The sequence below is a fragment of the Eurypyga helias genome, unplaced genomic scaffold (assembly GCF_000690775.1).
Source record: "Eurypyga helias isolate BGI_N326 unplaced genomic scaffold, ASM69077v1 scaffold11774, whole genome shotgun sequence".
Lineage (NCBI taxonomy): Eukaryota > Metazoa > Chordata > Aves > Eurypygiformes > Eurypygidae > Eurypyga > Eurypyga helias.
Window position 1 is genome coordinate 1 of NW_010248237.1, and position 19,377 is coordinate 19,377.

The 19,377-nt window shown below is 38.4% G+C and overlaps 1 protein-coding gene across 1 annotated transcript; it reads right to left on the minus strand.

Annotated features, from left to right (window-relative positions):
• Positions 1–1,293: 1,293 nt before the first annotated feature.
• LOC104509147 (glycogen [starch] synthase, liver) lies at positions 1,294–17,085 on the minus strand (the record flags this gene model as incomplete). Its single annotated transcript, XM_010150989.1, has 8 exons — positions 1,294–1,420; positions 3,517–3,630; positions 4,462–4,540; positions 5,183–5,242; positions 8,478–8,584; positions 11,089–11,209; positions 11,646–11,763; positions 16,941–17,085. Coding segments are annotated over 8 exons (871 nt in total), but the record flags the coding sequence as incomplete, so codon positions are not given.
• Positions 17,086–19,377: the final 2,292 nt, after the last annotated feature.

Below are 19,377 nucleotides of genomic sequence, written 5' to 3' on the forward strand. Positions count from 1 at the left end.
GGATCGCCCCGACCCAGGTGCAGGATTTCTATCATCACTGTGAGTAAGGATAACTATTTACTCAGGCTTAAAGACTTTTTGTCAATGAACTTCAGCCTAAGCTAAGACAGCATGCAGATAAGTAAATACTCAAGTCTTTGAAATGCTGAAAGCCATCTACATGGCCTTCGTTAATATGACAGTAAAACTGGTGTCTATAAAACAGAGCTATACATTTACCTTAAAAAATCACTTTTTGTTTCTGGAAGAATTAAATGGATATCAACAAAGAGAGTCACTTTTGCATTAGTAAAGGAAAGAGAAACTACCCTTTTAACTAGCATAAAGCACAGCTTTCCTCAAAATTGCTGGGTACCACTCAAATTTTATGTCCAGGTTTACTTTAGTGTTCACTTCAAAATCGTCCCTGGATGACACACTTTCTTTATATCTTGGCTGAGATTTAGAACAGGAAAAGCAATTTCTGGAATGGAAGACAGTTGTCTTACTTGGAACTCAATAGCTCTCCTACTTGGAGAGAAATAGCTCTGGCAAGTGACTAAATTTGCAAAATTTATACTCTGATTCATCGGCTTACAACAAATGTTCTCCAGAGGGGCACCCCAACTTTCAGATGTGTATCAGGACTACGGAAATTATTTTGGAGGACATAAAAACCACAGGCACCTAGGCTTTGATCTTCATAGATATTCAGGTTCATAGTTTGCACTGATTTCACCAGGTGTTAAGTGCCTTTGGTAAATCTGGGCCCATTTTTTTAAAGTCAGAAACTACACGCTCTCTGTATTTTTAGAAATTTCCATTTAATGCTGTGAGATTCTCTACCACTGCATGTATTTGTGGTAAACATCTTAGATATGGCGTTACATAATTCCATCAAACTGAGTTGTTATCTTGAAATAAATCCACTGAAGTATGCTGCTGATAGCATCAGATTTCTTGCCCTGCTTTTTTCAATATGTACATTCTTCTAAATCTTTTAAAATCCTTCAATCGAATTAAGAATTAAGTTTTAAAACTTATTTTTTGTTCTAAAGCCACAGAAAATCAAAAGATTACATGTTATTATGGGAAAGGGTCCCATGCAGGGACAACCATGAGTAGTTGTCAGTCAGTAGATGCCATTTTATACCACCTGGCCCCCAAATTTTGCCAGCAGTAAGACATTTTGACTGCAGAGGAAACAGAGCCAAAAGAGTTTTTTCAGCACTCCGGAAGAAACTGTCTGAAAAGCTATTCTGCATCAACAGAATGGATATTGATGTTTTGATACTAAGTGTACAGATTGCCTACCTGGAGTGTAACCCCAGGGTTCATAGTATGATGGAAATACACCAAGGTGGCAGCCTCTCACAAACTCCTCATAGTCCAAGGGCAGCAACGGGCTTGTTGAAGAAAGAAACTCTGGATGTACGATCACCTGGATATTCAAAACTTACATTAGGGGTGAAAGAAAACCATCATCAATACATTTTAGTTATTAATAAGCTTAAGCAATTTCTTCACTCTGGTCTTTTCCTAAGTATCTGGACATCACCTCCTTTGCCCATCTGTTACCTAATTCCACTTCCCACACTAAAATGTATCCTGCCTGTAGGCAGTCTTGTCTGGAAAATAGCAGTGATCATGAACCTTTTGTCTGGACAGGTCTTGAGCTTTATCCTTGTTGATCAAGGAAGACCATGTGCGTTAAGAATTATGCCTAAAGCTGTGGTATTTAGCAATACTAAATCGGCTCTCTTGGCCTGTTGTACCAAGGTCCAGAGTATTGGGATGTCTTGTTCCAGAGGAGGACTTAGGAGGATACAACACTTCTGAGCATCGCAGCATTCAGCTGAAATACAGGAATGCTTACGGCACTCAATGGATCTTTCAAGAACTGAAAGAACTTTGAAACCAGACATATTATAGCCCCATCATCCTGTGCTAACTAATCTTGCTGAAAGACAAAGCTTATTAACTTAGGTTAACGTCCCGCCTTCAGGACCCAAGCTAATTTATCTGCATGACTCTGCAGGGCTTGGGGTCACTGCCCCATATTCCAGTGTTAAGTAGGGAAGTGCCTTGTGCCTGCTGTCCAGTCAGCTTTGGGAGGAGGAAGTGTGAGGGATGGTTTAAACTTCTCTGGGCTTTTCCTCACGTAAACATACCGCTGCCATTATTCTATGTCAAGGATATGCTTTTATCCTTTCTTAGGATATTTCATATGATAATGTCTATAGTCACGCTACTCACTTGAGCAAATCAACACATGAATGTATTCAACCAGTAAATGGGCTGTAAACTCATTGTACAAGCTTATTTGACCTCAGTGAATCAAATAAGATTTGCCATTGGTACTGCCAAGGCTATTTTTCACATGCCAACTGGGTCTGCATGGATAAGTCATACATCTCCCAAAATGACATTCCATTTGAGGTTTAACTTTCAGCTCATTAAGCTGTTCATGCAGCAGGTAATTTTCCAGCAGTAATGACAGTTTTGTACAAACTTGACATATACCTGGAAAAGGTGTCTGTGGTGTTATATGCTACCTGCTTTCTAATGACTTCAAGCAGCTGGTTCTGAGGAATTTTCTAATTACATTTACATACAGTGTATTCTTCCACCCTACCTTTGTTACATCTAGTGTATTATCACCATATTATGCTCTCGGGGCTCATTGGAGACATGCGCTTAGCAAAGAACACGTTAAGCCAGGAAGAAGCAACTAGGAGGTTGAGGAAATTGCTTACTCAGTTATCGTCATGGGTTTAAAAGCCAAAAACTGAGAACAAGTGATATGTCATTGTTAGAGGTACGATGGATCTGACTTCAAAAAGTAAGTTTGGAAGAAAAAGAACTTGCGAAGTTAGGTTCTACTTTGAATAGACAGATGATGAGATAGTCATAGCTAACAGAGAGAAGGCCGGAGATCACCAGACCAGAAAAAGTTTTTGCAGACTTGTGAAAGCAAGAGCTGATAATTTCTGTAGTCTGGCAAGATAGACATGGGAGCAAGGAAAACATTTATTTACATACGTTTAGCTTCAGCAATTGATGTAAACATGAGCACAGCATGAACAGGAAGTATTTCTGCTCAGGATCAAAGCCCTGGTTATCTCCTACAGCCAATGTCGTGTGTCAAGGTGCTGTTTTTATGACATGAACCAATACTCCAGAAATTCATGTGCTCAGACAAAGGGCCTGAGGTTTTCTGCAAATGAATCTATTAGAGAGTTTTACATCTGGGTGCAAACGGCCTGTTGCACTCTCTGGTTCTCAGTGGCTCCTCATTCAGTAAAGGAGGCAGCTAGGGAGACAGTTGCCTAACATCAGATTTCTAACTTGAAATTAATTAAATTGGCTAAACAGCAACTGAGGATATCTGTAAAGTGACTAGTTGTTATTCCTGGAAAGGGAGGAAGAGTGAAGTACTCTGTTACAATACTGATTGCACTCCGCATTCTAAGATACCAACTGTGATTCTTTAAAGAAATTCCACTTTATATGTAATATGAAACCAAGAGAATGTACCTTTACTCTGTCTGTCCGGTTATTGAAAAGGCCAATGCGTCGGATGGTATTGAGGATTGGATCATTGCCATCGTCAATCATGTTGTGGGTGGTCACTGGAGGCAGACAGTGTCGCTGAAGAGAGAAAAGGCAATCCATCAGTCAGACAAAACTGGTGGCTGAGAGTCTGCTACTATTTTCTAAGGTTAGTGGGAGATTGTGACATCGGTGCAGATAGGTCTTTACCCTTTCATTTTAAGGTAAGAAAGAAAAGTTGTGATCATATGATGTCGTCTCCTATATAACTATTTGTGGCCTACAGATGGGACCATACAATCCATCACGGGACACATTTAATTTACCTCAAAATACATGTGTTTGTACTAAATTTTAGAAAGGCCTACCAGTTAATTTTAAAGGATTTTAGTCAATAGGTTATGTCTCCTAGGTAAGAAATGAAAGTTGTGATCGTATAAGGTCATCTTCTATATAACTATTTGTGGCCTCCAAATGGGACCATCAAATCCATCATGGGACTCATTTTATTTACCTCAAAATACACCTGCTTGTGCTAAATTTTAGAAAGGCCTACCAGTTAATTTTAAAGGATTTTAGTCAGTAGGTTATGTCTCCTAAGAGTCTAATTTACATATCTAATAAAAATGGAAGAGGCCAGGCTTCAAGAACAATGCAAAGTTCACCCTTAGTGCAGAAGAAAATAATTAGGAATTTTGGTGTCCTGCATGTGACTGGGGGAATATCCATGGATTCCCCAAAAGAATTAGTTTGGCTCATACTCTCATTAAAAGCAATCACAGCTGATTTTTAAATGTTACTGATGAGAAGGGTATTTGCTGCAAACATCTTTTTCAGTGAATGCATATTACTACATATCATATACAATCCTTGTACATGGTCAGGTTTATAATTTATACTAAATGTTTGTGTAAATAAATCTTTTCTGACCTGAGTGGAAAAGATGGCTCTTTTCATAATGGTTATATCATCTCGGTCAAAAATCTTGTTCAAGTCTGGAATTTCTCCTCTGCAGAGGCAACACAGAGACTGTTTTATCAAATGACTTACACCAGTTGTATAAAGAATATGTAGAAACGACGAACAACTTCTGATCTGCTGATGTCAACATGAATCTTTCCTTTGTTTTCATGGCCCTTCTATATTCCCTACATCTTGTTCTCCATTACACTTGCTGACTTTCCAATTAGCTTCCAAAAAAAGTAGAGAATATTTTTTTCCTGTTTTTCAGACACACCTTGGTTTTGCAGAAGTTTCAGTTATCTCATGTGTGCTTTGGGTCATTCACTTCCAACTCTCTCTTGAAAAGATATGACTAAGCCACTAAATACTATTACTTTGTCTATGGTGATTTTTTAAGCTGGGGTAGCTCATTCCTGAGAGTGAGTAATCCTTTGAGTTTCTTAGACATCCCCCATGTCTCTTAAGACTCTTTCCAAAATGGGGTCCTATGAACTTTAAATTTTTCTCTCTGATTTGCCTATTGAGCAAGTACCCTGTATATGGAACAGAGGGTCCAATATCCGCCTCCTACGCCTTTCGCATGGATGTCAAAATTTCTTGCACAAAGAGCAGAACCACAGAAACATCACAGGTAAGCCAGCTGAATGTGTGTCTCCGCAAGGCAGAGCAAAGTGACCTATACACTCACTTTAGCAGGGCATTGTAGAGCTTCTTTCCAAACTTTTCTTTCACAGATTGTGCAGTGTCCCTAGGGAAATAAATAAATATCAATATAAAACAGGAGAATCCAGGACAGCGACAGAATAAAAAAAGATGACTCCTATTGGAAATTAAATTGTGCTTTCACGTATACTGATGGAATCAAGAATACAGCAGCAGACAGAGGTCTGGTTCTCTGTTTTATCCAGCCAGCAGCCATCCTGACAGATTTCAACCCAACTGAGGATTTGTCCTGCATCCTAAGATGAACACACTGAAATCCAGGAACAGACCTCACTAGGGATTACCTCTAATATTTTCCTCTGATCAGCAGACCACACTTTCATCTCAGCTATGAAAAAGAGAGACTCTATGTAGAGAAACATGATCATTAACACTGGACACTAATCAAGGCTGAGTTCTTCAGCTTAACTTGACCTAGTAGAAAGATGTAACATAACAGAGTTAAACAAATAGGGATTTTAAAGCAAGCTTCTCCCTTCACTTTCTGCCCTATTTCCCAATTCAAAAACTTTTGAAAACAAGTATTAGACTAAAAGGCAGTTTTTCATAAATTAGTTTGCAACCCAAAAAAACCATCCTGGAAAGCTCAGGCCACACTTTAAGCTAATAACAAAACCTGTGCCAGACAAACGTATGTTAGCTAAGAACGAACTCCAGTAAACAACTCTTCTAAACAAGAAGAGTCATTTATATTCTCCTGCCCCTAGTTGAAATAACTTGAAAGTACAGCTGTCAAAATGGCAAATGCACTCTCAATTTGAGTAAAACACCCACTTCATGGGACCTTTCCTGCCTTTCTGATTGCTAAGAATTATACTTTGAGCTAAGACAAAACTTGTTAAGTGAAATCCTAAACTTTACCAAGCTGAGAATCCACATACATGTTAGTTGCTCTCTCCCAGCTCACACAGACACAACAGTGGATGAGTTAATTCTGGATGAGTTGTAAAGGAGCTGAATGTCAAATCAAATTGATCCAAATCCCAGCAAGCTCGTCTCCCTGTGATTATATTTTCACAGACTCATGCCAGGAACAATATCCAAAACTTAACCCAGATAGGATAGACTGCTTTTTTCAGAAGCAGAGGGAACAAGGGATTTTATATCCCAGATCAGCCATTGTCTATTCCTTCATAAGTGCCAACCTCTTCTTGTAATTTCTGTGGTATCCTTAAAACCATCTAATACTGTTATGTAATACTGGTAACAGGTGGTTTTAGTCAGGAGCTCCAGATTACGACCATGATAATGCTGCACATGATGATGCAGGGGGGTCTTTTGCTTTTCACAGAGTGCAGCGGGAAGAACTGCTGGAAACAGAATTTAATGCATGATTTCATATCATCAGGTTTACCTTTGCTGCTACTATTGTTCCTGCATTACTGAATACCAGAGAAAGAACCATGCAGTAGAGACATAACAGAGAAAAACCTTTGCATATTTTATTTAAATTAAACTTTCCTAATATCCATATATTATTTATTTAATATGTACCTGCTATATTATCTTCAAATATTACATACTTTATATCAAAGACAAAACAGAGGCCAAAAGCACTTGTTTCAAGCATGGCTGTTTCTCCCTGCACTCACATTATTTTCCTACATTTCTTGCATGGAGAATCCTCATTAAAAACTTTGGCTGTTACGCTGCTTTAGCCATCCACAGTTTAAACCAGTTGTGAAGATCCTCCACACATCTGCAGAGGGTGACAGTCCATCTCAGAGGATGATTCCCTTCACTCATCTTAGACACATCCTGTAGTGGTATCGGATGAAACATCCTTTGGAGTGAAGCTTCACTCTCCACTGGCAGTGAAGGCAGCTCAGATGCATTATTTTTAGGAAGCCAGAGGTGGACAATTAATTCCAACCTCTACTTTTGTTGTATTTGTTTCCAGAGTGGTAACCAGTTAGAATATTTCCTGTAAATCCCAAGAAGTTGCTGTGTGATGACTCCACAGATAATTTAGAGAGTAGGTAGATGTCATATCTGTCTTCTTTTCCAGATATGGCAAAAGCTAAATTACTTCAATGGTCCTTGTTAAACTATTCCTGTCACTGGTTTTGTGCAGGTTTGGTATCTGTTAATCAAAGACTTCAATTTGATTACTGTTATCCAGAAACTGAGCCAGAGATCATCTGCTGGAGGCAGTTAATGAGATAACAGGGAAAATAGTATCCTTCTCTTACACAGTGCCTTTCATCTACAGATCTCTATGTTGTTTAGATTTCTATCATTTTTTAAATATAGAACTGGCATCAGAAAGAGATTAAACCCAGTGAGACAGAGGCGTAAAAGTAGAAGTTAGGTCTTGTGGGTTTTAGTGCCTTAGCTTTAAGACCAGCTTCCTTACTTCTGCAGCAGAGTTTAACTGCTCTAGCCACCTGATAAGATGCACATTTCCATTTCCCTGCACAGATAATTAATCTGCAAACATGTTGAGTGAAATGGCATTTTACATTTTTTTTTTTAAAAATGCGGCCTTGATAACCTACCACTGATTTTCTTTATGAATTTGAACGTTCAGTTTTGACATGTCTCTCAGTTTCAAAGTACCCTACCTCATGTTTTTTCCTATCTAGAGTCACATAGCAGGTAAAGTGAGATGAAGGTTAAGTCTGGTCCTGCTTTTTTTTTTTTTCTTGTTCAGGAAGTTGTAAAGTTAAAACTGTTTAAACGAGAAGGGCTGTGACAACTTTCCCTTTATAACTGTAAGTTTCATTGCTTGGGTATGTCCATCGCTTATTGTAGGCTATGGAGAAAATTACATACAATTGTTAAGAATTCTTATTTTGCTGGATTAGATAGTAAAATGTCCTTATTTTGAAATAAAAGGGGGCGTGTATTTAATTTCCTTTTCCTACTGGTGGCAGAGAAGCTCACTCTGATAAAAAACAGGTGATCTTTATTTTGTGGAAGCCCAATGGCATGCCCAAATGGAGTATTAGAAACAGTCAGAAGATGTCCAGAACACCAAATTTCCTAGAACTTGACTCTGTCACTGCAAAAAAACTACTATTTGCTAACCTGTTACAAAGAATGGCAAAGCAAGTTTACTAAAAATAACCTAGGACAAAAACCAGATAAATATTTGCCCTTACTTATCATTCCCATCTCTTTCATCCCCACAAATCATTCTAGTTACCCATAATCCTCAGTTTTATCAGGACAAAAAGAAAAACCACTATTCTTCAGCCGAAACTTTTGCCTTTCTCCTCAATTGACTGTACAAGGCCTGCTGTGAGAACAGCAATTACCAGAGCTGCTTCCGGACTGCTTGTCCTTTCAGGGTTTCCACATTGAAATTGTTGGTCTTTGCTGGCATGATGAAGAACACAATAACTGTAACATCCGTCTTATGAACCTACACATGGACACAAGATGGAGAGAAGAAAAAATGTCACTACAGGGTATCACAGCCAACTTTAACAGTAAGGATCAGTCACAGGAAAAGCCAGTGTGTGTTGTCCAGGAAGGCTCTGATCTCAGAGCTCTCCATTTGGCTCTGAAGTTTGTGTCAAGTCAGAGAGAGAGCTGAGGGTAGGTACAGGTAAACAGATGCCACCCAATTCCTATTTGGGCAATAGAGATCTTCCTGACTTGTGGTTTTAGAGGCCATAGCTTAGGATGCGAACACAAACTGCAAAAAAAATAAAAAATCCTACACACATTTTCTCACCTGACACAAACTTTGTTGCATCAGAGGAGTGAGAAATTAGTTCACTACCTGGGGTATGCCCAGGCATGGAGCGAGGGATTCCCTTCAGCATGAAGACGAACTACCTTCGATAGCAATAGTGCCCCAGAGGTATGGGCAGAAAGAGGCACGATAACAACCACTGTCTACCTGAACTGATGGCAGAGAACCTGCCAGACACACGAAAAGCTGCAATTAACTTTGTGCTACATCTACATTCAGCTACTGCAAAGGCACAAAGCATTTGCTGTAAAAATCTGACCCTTTGCTTGTAGATGGTTTCATTTGCTGGTCTGTCTTGCGCACTAACAAGATTCAGAATATGGGGTCCCAGAGGAACTCCTCACATGGAGCTGCACGAGATTGTACTCCTGTCAGCAACTATTTAAAGAAAAGCTGAGGGTGAACTCTAATAGAGCTGTAAATATTAAATTATTTTGAATTGCCTCCATTCTAAACTTCAGACATACAAACATGCTATTACCATGACTTCTTTCAGATTGAGATACAGGGAAATGTATAGTATAAAACAACCTTGGGGAGTCTTTGATCATTTTAAGATTCTTCCCTCCCATCTCTTCAAGGCAGCTTCAAATTCTGTCATGACCTCAGTGTATATTAACAATCTGTCCCAATGTTCATATTCTGTTTCAAGAATGTTAGTAAGGTTTTCAAGTAGCAAAGGAAAACGACTCTGTAAAATAAAATTATGCCATCCAATGCTACGTATTTTTTAGGTTCAGGTACACCACTGGGATTTGTTTAAGCAGCACCATCATTCCCAGATTCACAAGTAGTACAGATATTCTGCTGTTCCAAATGGAATTACCTCTTGAAATAGTTACAGACCAAGTGTTCTTTGGACAGCGAACCAGGTGCTGGCATGCACGGTGGAACAGTAATGCAATAAAGCCAGGCTCAGCTCATGGGAGAAGCAAGTCCCAGTACACTGTTCTAGACAGTTTTGGAAAACTAGCTGGTTTCCTTTGACATTCCAACAGCCTAGCTCGTCATTGATGTTATATAATTCCTTAGATACAAAAATAAATGTCTGCAATAGTTGCTCAAGCAATTCTTTCCCTCTTACCACATAAGACCTTCCACATTACCAGCATTTATAACTAATCGCTATGTGAATGCCATTAACAGGTAGCTGATGTTGCACAGCACTGCCAAACAACAGAAGTCATTTGTTTGGCAAAGTTGTGGAAGAAATACGTAAGTTACGTGAGGTGACCTGTTGTGTTAGTGAATGGATTCAGTATTTCCAGAAAGTCCGCAGATTCTAACGGTGGTGGCAAAACAAGTGTACTTAGGGCTTTGAAAATGAATAATTTTTCAGCCCTGCTGATAATACAATATCAAGATTTTTATCCAGATTTTCCATTCCATTTAAATGATATTTCATTTAAATGATAGAGTGCAAAAGAGAAAGTCTGGGACAACAGCCGATTGATCCCTGCTAGATGACTCATAACTGATCAGCTTTTTTTTATTTTTTATTTTAAATGTATCATTCTTTGGGATGCATCTGTAGACATTTTCAACGACCTCATTTGTAGGTGGTGCTTTGACCACGTCAAGGCCTAGGTCTTTTCTTCATTAAAATACTCCATACAGGCATTTAGAAATACTGCAATGTGCTGGTTTTTATTTTTTTACCTGAGGAAACAGAAGCATGGCGGTATTACTGGCTTCCCCACACTTATTCCTCAGGCCACTGCAACACTGTGAATTTTAATGCAAGGTTCCCACCCAGTGTGATAATAGTACTCAAATCTTTAAGATCATGGCTGGCTCCTAATGAATTAAGCAATTTGCTTTAAAAGATGTTTTTAAATTGGATCATTAAAGGATTATTTTTCTTTGCCTTCTAATATATAAACCTTCAGGGCAAATTCTTGAATCATATGTTTAGTATTTTTCTCTAAAAACAAGGGAGATAACCATGGATTAGCTTCTTGAACTATGTAATAAATTATTTTTAAGCAGCCTGAGATTGTCATATATGCTGATAATTCAGGGATAGAGCTTTATGAAACCTCTGAATATCCCATAATTATTCTCCTATAAACCAGAGTATGGCATGGAAACTATTGCAGGTGACTTCCTTAGTATGGTATGTATCAGCATAAGCTCTATGTTATCTGCATTTGCAGAAGCTTTCTTACCCTCAGCAAAAAGTTTAATCTTGATAAGGCTTCTAGAAACATATCAGCTCCTTTGTTGGAAAACTCATATCTCCCAGCAATGAAGAAAAATAAGGTCTTCTCAAGACTGAAGTCAAGGTGGCTGAAACCAAGCAAACAAACAGACAAGTACAAAGTATTTCTCAGGACACAATCACACAAAACATACAACAGTTAGGGGCTTTTTTTTTTTTCCTTCTTTCTATCCTGGAGGAATTTATTATCCCCAGAAAATAATGAGGCTTTTCTGTGGTTCTTTAAATTAAGATGACTATCTTAATCCGATAAACTGCATATCTTGGGTAAATAATGAAAAAAACCTAGACCTTCTACTTGATCAATCCCACAACCTGTTAAGCAGAGTTAGAACTGGTGTCTAAAATTCCTCTAGCCTCTGACTGAAAAATCCCAGACAGGTATTTGAATAAGCTGGTAACACTTCACCTCCTCTATGAAGTATTTGTTAGTCTTCCTGCTTTGGTTCTCACTTTAAATAGTGTTGGACAACCATCGCTAATTTTTGAAAAGTAAAAGCATACCCATAGAAATGACCTCGAATGAACTCTTGGATCCTAGCCTTGTACATGGAATGCAAATTCTGAAACTCATGCATTGCTGAAAATTTCTTAATGTTCAAGCCATTTGGGGTGACAACATCTGGAAAAGCAGAGAAAAGGCAGAGGTAGACATCTTCAGAGTCAGAGAAATCTTTAAGGCAAGAACCAACGTGTCTTTCAGCTGTCTGTATGTGAACAGGTTATGTACTCTTATTACTTGTGGATAGGGAACAGCACTAACGCAATGGTCTCCACCAGCTTACTCCACCAAGCTATTGTATGTGACGCTCCACTGTCCATAGCGTTGAAGTGGCTTTGTACCATTCTGACCTGTGCTCAGCATCAGCATAGACCCTGCTGGAGAGTGAGGTCTCCCCATGCCCTTTTGTTCTGCCAAGACTTCAGTGATGTCTCCAGTTAGACATATGGTTTTTGTGCAATATATCCTTTACCTCTTTGTTCTTGATATCACTGTTGCCTGCTCTACCACTACAGAGTGAAAACTCTTGAAAGCAGAAACTGTGCTGTACTATGCACTTGTTTTCTACATGGCACCATAGGTCTGTTCTGTCAAGACTGAGGATTTATCAGAAAAGGGAGTATTTAAGAAACCTTTCTGAAAAGACCACCTTTCAGTAGTCTATTGGATTTCTCCTAAAAATAGCCATAGAACAACATTTTACACGTTCATGGCTTTCTTCTCTCTTCTAAAGCATGTTACAATTAAAGTTTGTTCATTTCCAGTATCTTCTAAGACAGAGTTATAGGATTTACATAGCGTTATAAGGATAGACAAAGCTTGTTCCAACCAATAATGAAATTCAGTCAATCTTCACCTTTCCGGTAGAGCACAGCAGCTATTAAAGGCTTGCCCTAAATCTAGTTGGAGTAAATGGAAAGAATGCTGTTTCCTTTTTGAGTTGGTTTATGAAAGCCATGTATGGAAAAGAAAGGGAAGGCCAGTTCCTCAGCAGATGTATATCATAGTAACACAGCTGACTTCAGTAAACTTATACTGATTTATGATACTAGAGTTCCTTCAAAGAGAATCAAACTTCAAAGTAGCAAGAAACATTAATTATTGAAGATGCACTGGTGCCGATTTCATACTTGTTCTCCTGGCAAGTGTCATCAGTTGTCTAGTAACCACAACAATTAACTGTAGTGATTTTAAAAGTTCTATGCATCATCCAAAGGACCTTCAGTAAGATACAATATCTCTCCACACACGGTTCATGCAAACAAAACGGCATCTCCTTTGATCTCAGTGCACATGGTTAACTCAACCCCTTACATCAGGGTTACTGATGGGAGTACAGTCTCGCTTGCCACTGATGCAAGACTTGAACATTACTTCTGCTGTGGTCTTTCAAAGATGTCTGACGTCCAGGGTTTCCCATCCCTTCTCCTAAAAGTAGAGGTCTGTGTATCTAGCATTAAGCATCTGACATAATACAAAACTGGAGAAATTTCTAAAAATTTCTAAATTTTCTAAATTTTCTAAAAAGAAATTTCATAATACAAAATTTCTGGAGAAACTTAGGGAAGATATCTTTAATACATATCAGGATGACCTTAAAATAAGTACAATCAGTTCTCCATATACTGTCCGGTATACTTGCTTGACCTTTCTTCATGCAAACACCACAGACATTTTTAATGACTACCTTGAAATTCACAGTCTACTTTAGCAATATATATATATCCCCCTGCCAGGTAAGGGATCTCTGATTATTCTTTACCTTGTAAAGTGTTTTGAGACTCTTTAGGTTAAACAGCAGTAGATAAAAACCTTTATCAGTGCATAAACATGCAATACCAGAAATTTCAATAGATCTGTCTTGATATACCACATTTCAAACTGAAGACCAACCTTTACAAAGAATTTTTTACGTGTTAGGTATGTGGGATTAGGATCTCAGTGACCAGAAAGGAGAGTCTTGGCCTGACAAGAAAACTTGTGTTCTTATCTTCTGCTGCCCAGCACTAGGAGCTGCTCTGAACAAAGACCTATGTAGTCTCATGGTGGGGGGAGGAGGGTGTGGGGAGGTTGGGGGCGGAGTTCAACAGAGCAGAAAACCCCCTCCATTTTCTCCTTTCTCCAACTTGCTTCTCATTCAGCATGGAAGAACTGGCTCATGCAGGATGAAGTGGTTGAAGTCTCAAAGCTACAAGCGCTTCCTGATAAAGTGAGATTCATTGACTGGGTATTTCTGGCCAGTTTCCATCCACTCTCTTGCATTTATTTATGAGGGAGTTTTGGACACTCTCACCCATCTGCAGCAGCCTGTATATAACTTACTCCTGTGCTCTTTGATTCAACCGCAGCTTCATTTCCCCTTTCATCAGGATTGGGGCTCAATCCATCTCTCATTTAAGCCTTTGAGATACATAACAGATGTGGCAGCCCAAAGCATCCAGTTCACTATTTCTGCTCAACGTACAATAATACCTTGAATACGTGTAAGGCAATGTGTTCTTGCCCCAGGGAAGAAGTGATGAAAGACAGCTTTGCTCTTATTTTAAGTGTTTTGGGGTTTTGTTGTTTAATGAATTAATGCCCTCTATGTATTAAAATTGTCCCAAATAGGTCAAGTTATAATGATTTGACTTCTGTATTTATAGAACAGAAACTGGCATTAAGTAATAATAGAACAGTATGATGTTTTCTTTTGACAAGTCACTAAGATTCAGGGTTGACTCATACTCTTTCAGAGTTTTGTTCTATGATTTTAATCAAATATTTACAGATATGAGGTTTAGGTCTAGATCTTAACTTGATACCTAAGTCTCTTGGAATTTTGATTCAAAGTCGTCTCTACTGAGAATGAGAAATGCATTTCATATGTTTAATACCTGAATGAAACTATTAGAAATCTCATATCAGTTTTCAAATCACAGGAATATAATGTGATCACTGACAGAATCTTGCATGATATGTCAAAGAGAACAGGCTCAACATTAGATACTGAAGCCTTTGACAAATATGGTTTGATAAACTATTGATCAAATAACAACTGCAGCAAGTGGAATCAGCATAATGCAAGCAGTCATTCTGCCAGGTTTAGGCTGGCAAATCGGCCTTTGTCCCGATGCAAAAGCCCTCTCTGCAATCATGTCTACTGAATTTTAAAGGGGCTTTTTCAAGTAATGAGATTTATAATTTTTAAATTCCAATCCAAGTCTAACATTAATGAGAAGTAGCAGAGAGTGCTTTGCTTAATTAAAAATAACTGAGGAAACGTGGTAACAACTTCGTTACAAAGTTTAACTCTCAATGAATTCAAATGCAACTGAAAGTTAATTGTGCCAATTCTGCATCTCCCTTCTAAAATTTTATTTTTAAAGTGGATCGAGAAGAACAAAAATTCTTTCAGGATTCATGTTCCTTTGCAGAATTCAAGCTTAATGATCTACTGAAGAATTGCTGCCCTTTCTGAACAGCCAATGTCTACACTGATTTCACAACTTCAGAGAGAATAAATAGTATGAGAATAGATTCCTACACAGTTTATTTGTGGTCTAAGAGTCAAAGAAACTATTAAAGCACTTATTCCCATCAGAACATATTTCCCACTTATAACTGTCTCCTAGGATTTGGGGTACCAATTCCTATTGAATTTTTTCCTAGCTCTGTCACCATGAAGCATGATATGTGTCAAAACTTTTTTAATCCAAACATTAAATATATTTACTTGTATTCTTGAAAGTTGCAAGAACAGTCAAAAAAAAGCTCAGGCCTGTGAATCTCTGTGCATGGAATTCTCTTCAGCTTCAAATGATGTTCTATCTGTGAGCAGTCTGCAGATATTCTCTCCCAAATTAAACTGGATTCAGATTCATTTCAGTCTCCTAAAATCCCAAAACATAAACTATGATTTTCAAGAGTAGCTGTGTCAGGAGAAGCCTCATGCCAACATAAAACAGTTTCAGAAGCCTGATTCTCAGAGGTCAAGTGTTCTGCGCTTGGTAAAAAACAAGACCTTTCAGAGATATTCCAGATTAGATGACTGAACACTCAAATTACTTTCCAAACATGGCTGTCATGTTTAAAAAGGAAAAATCTTTCAAGTTCACCATCCTATTGACAGTTAGTCAGGAATGAGGCAAAGGATCCCATGGATAACTTCTCTTTTATCCTGATGCATGAACCATGATGTGGCTTGAAGCACTGGAGTTAGAGATAACAGTCCCAAACTATAATTAGCACTGCAATTCACCTAAAAAAAAAATCTACAAAGAATAAGCAAACTAAAAAAACAAACAAACAAACATAAAAACCCCAAAGTAATTTGAGCATTGTTATACTTAAAATAACCAACGAAGATGTGAACACACCTGTTAGCCTCAAAATTGTTTTGTTTCCCCCACGATGCTTACCTGCAGATGGAGTATTGTGGTTTGTCCTTACAAAGCACTGTGCTGATTTAAAGAGAACTTTAATGACACATCAAACTGGGATCATGACTTTAATCAAACTCCACGCATGGAACACGACAAGGTTTGTTGGCAAGTTCCATATTTTGTTAGACTAATACAGAGGGGAAAACCAGACAAATGTTGGGCACATATCTCAATTATTTTTTCAAATTGTAGTGGTTGGTCTATTAGAAAATGTCACATTATGAAACTTATCACGGTTAGGTCCCAAGATCATGATGGCCACACCACACCATTAGTCCTCGCTGTTTGTTTTTCACCTTCTCATGTCTTTCAATATTATGTAAAATAGCATTAGCACTGGAAAGAAAAAGGCAGCTAGCATTCTGTTTTGCATGTGATTTTGCATTAAGTGTAGCGTATTTTTTGCTAGAGTTTTAATAGAAGGTATCACTCATCTCTAGCAAAGTAACAAACCTCATGCTGTAAAAGCTGGTGAAATGTATTAGAAAGGTTCCAGCTTCTGCTTTCATCAGTTGACCCGAATATATTACATCGCTGCTCTAGGCAAAACTTCTGAAGCTGAGACATCCTTGCAAAGAAAGCATAACATCCATGGAGCTAAGCTAATGCTCTCCTGAAATGGTACTGGAAGGAGTTATTAAATGGTGCGGAACTTGATGTCTTCTGGGTTACATATGCTCCTAGAAGGCCTTTCAAGTGATATTATTTGCACTTTTCCTTTGAAAACTGTTTATTCTCTGTAGTGTAGCCATACCTACCTATGCATTTGTCCTTGTTCTTCATGCCTGTATACCTGCCTCTATTATTTTCATTCAGTCTGAGGAAATGTAAGTACTCAAAAGAAATAAAATAAGAACACAATGCAGGTCTTACCAGGATTTCTTTTAAGCATATGTTCTGCTTCTATAGCTGTTATCTGTGAGACTGTGGTGAACACATGGGCACAATGTACAGATGCCCGTTCCATACAGTACCGATGGTAAATCTGTCTCTCTCCTGCTTCCTTGTCAATGTCAAACTGTTAAATAATAAGACAAACAAAAAAAGACACCTGTGTGATATGCTTGTAAGACTTAACTACCACAAAGGTGGTCTCTTCTGTTAAGCTTGATTTCCCCCGGTAATAATCATCATGTGATTATGCTGATTATCCTTCTGATTTTTGAACCATTTTATCAATCTCAGAGAGTTTGAAGGAACACGAGCGGTCTCTGTTCCTGCATGCTTGTCAGAAAAAAAGGCATCCTTGCAATGGAGGGAATGATTAATGATCCCATGAAAGGGATCTGTGTTATTTGGCAACATTTCATGCCGCATCTTGCCTGGACTTGTTGGAAAACTTGGGAGAGCAGGGAAGTTGCTGGTGACTGAAGGTTTAGGGGGGGAGAAGAAAAAGGGAATGAGGAGAAGGAGAGAACCTGGGGACTGGGTAGAATGGTGGGAATCATAGGTAGGCAAGAGAGAAATGGAGTTGTGGTATAGAGGCAGGATGTAAGAACACAGCCACAAATCCCAAGGGAACAAAGAAAATAGAAAATATTTTCTGATACTCGGAGATGTTCTTCCTCCAACTCCACCACTATTATTTGCTGCTCCTTTTACTTTGAACTCTCTAGAGGCAGATGTAAGTTAAACTACTAGATAAGACCATCCCAATCACCAAAGTATTTCTAAATCACCTTTAAACCTTGCAGCTGCCCCCCCCCCTTTTTTTTTTTTACTGTGCTTACATGACCCTGATGGGAAGAGAATGCACAATACCTATTGAGCCCATACTTAAAGGTTTGAATGTTCACTAATGATGCCCACCGCAAAATCTCTACAATACAGTCTAAAAATGAATAATGCTAATGGGTTGTCAGTGATTAAAATCCTCTTAGTCTTACCTGATGTTTCACTTCCGGGAACACAAGTGTTGACCTCCTAAGGTCCACAGCATGGGCAGCAAATAGACTGAGTTACATGGAGAGTGCCAATGCTTCTCAACGAGCTCTGTCATTATCGGTGCCTAATGCTAGGTGCACAGCCTGATTTTGATTGCATTTGACTCTAACTTCATTGACCATAATAGATTTAACTATTATTATAGGCTGGGCAGACAGGACTTTCTATAGTTAGGACTCTCTGACCTTCACCACGGCAAGTTACTTCTAGTGCTCCAGAACTTAGGCAGAAATAAAGCTATCCAGACCCTGACTTTTCACACTGAGTACATACGCAAGGTTGGTATCGAACGTATTTTAAGAAATGTCAGCAAATGTGAAACGTTTCAGGGAACAAGATTTAATCAAATAATTATTTTTACTTAGATAGGCATAGATACAGGCGTAGATATAGATATCCTACAATTGTTTTGCTAAGAAACTTAAGTGCTTTTTATCCACTAAGTGCTCTAATTTTGCAGTGGTGCTACACGGTTTCCACTATATTAGTTGAAAATGCCACACTAATGTCACCAAAAAAGGAGTCTCAAAAAATTCCAACTGAAAAATTCTAGAGAAAGTAGATGTTTTCTTTTGGTATTGATGATCCTGTATGCCAAGAGTTGCTAATCTTGCCAAAGAGATTGTTAGAAAAGCTAGGGAACATGATTTACCACATAATATGCTCTACATTATGATACCATTTTTCAGTTGTACCATCATCTAGCATATTTTTTTGCATTCACCAAGAGAATTTTGGTGCATGAAATACAGCCATGTCACAAAAGCTCTTTTCTCTAAAACATACATCTCATTTGTCACAGAAGCTGAACAGTAGAAAAAGCAAAGAGCAGGAGGGTAGAGGAAGAGAAAAATAGAGGTGAATAAATTTGACTCCTTAGAGTGCCACAGATCTCTAGTGTGATGCTTCGTTTACCCTAAACCAAAACTTTCACATGCATTCCCTAACTGTGTGTTCCTCCTTCTCTGGGAGACCACCTGGATATCTTTGAGTCTGAATCTGTTGAAGTGTTGAGCATTCACATCTACATCTGAACTCCACTGGGCCTATAGTCTGAGGTTATAAAGTGCTTGGTACTGCCAACTCCAACAAAAGCTTCCCTAAGAAAATGTGGATGATGTAGCTACCTCTCCTCATATGGTGTGGTAAACTAAATAATTAATGTTTTGGGAGCATCAAGATACAACTGATGAATGCTCAAAACAGCTCTTAAGAAAAATCACAGGTTCTTCAGAGCAGAAACCTTAATTACATGTTGTAAATAAGGTAGAAAGCCACATATTGAACAATAACAAACCCCCAAATCATTTAACAATCATAACCATTTTCTGTATCACAGATACCGTGCCTGACTAACTTGGTGGCC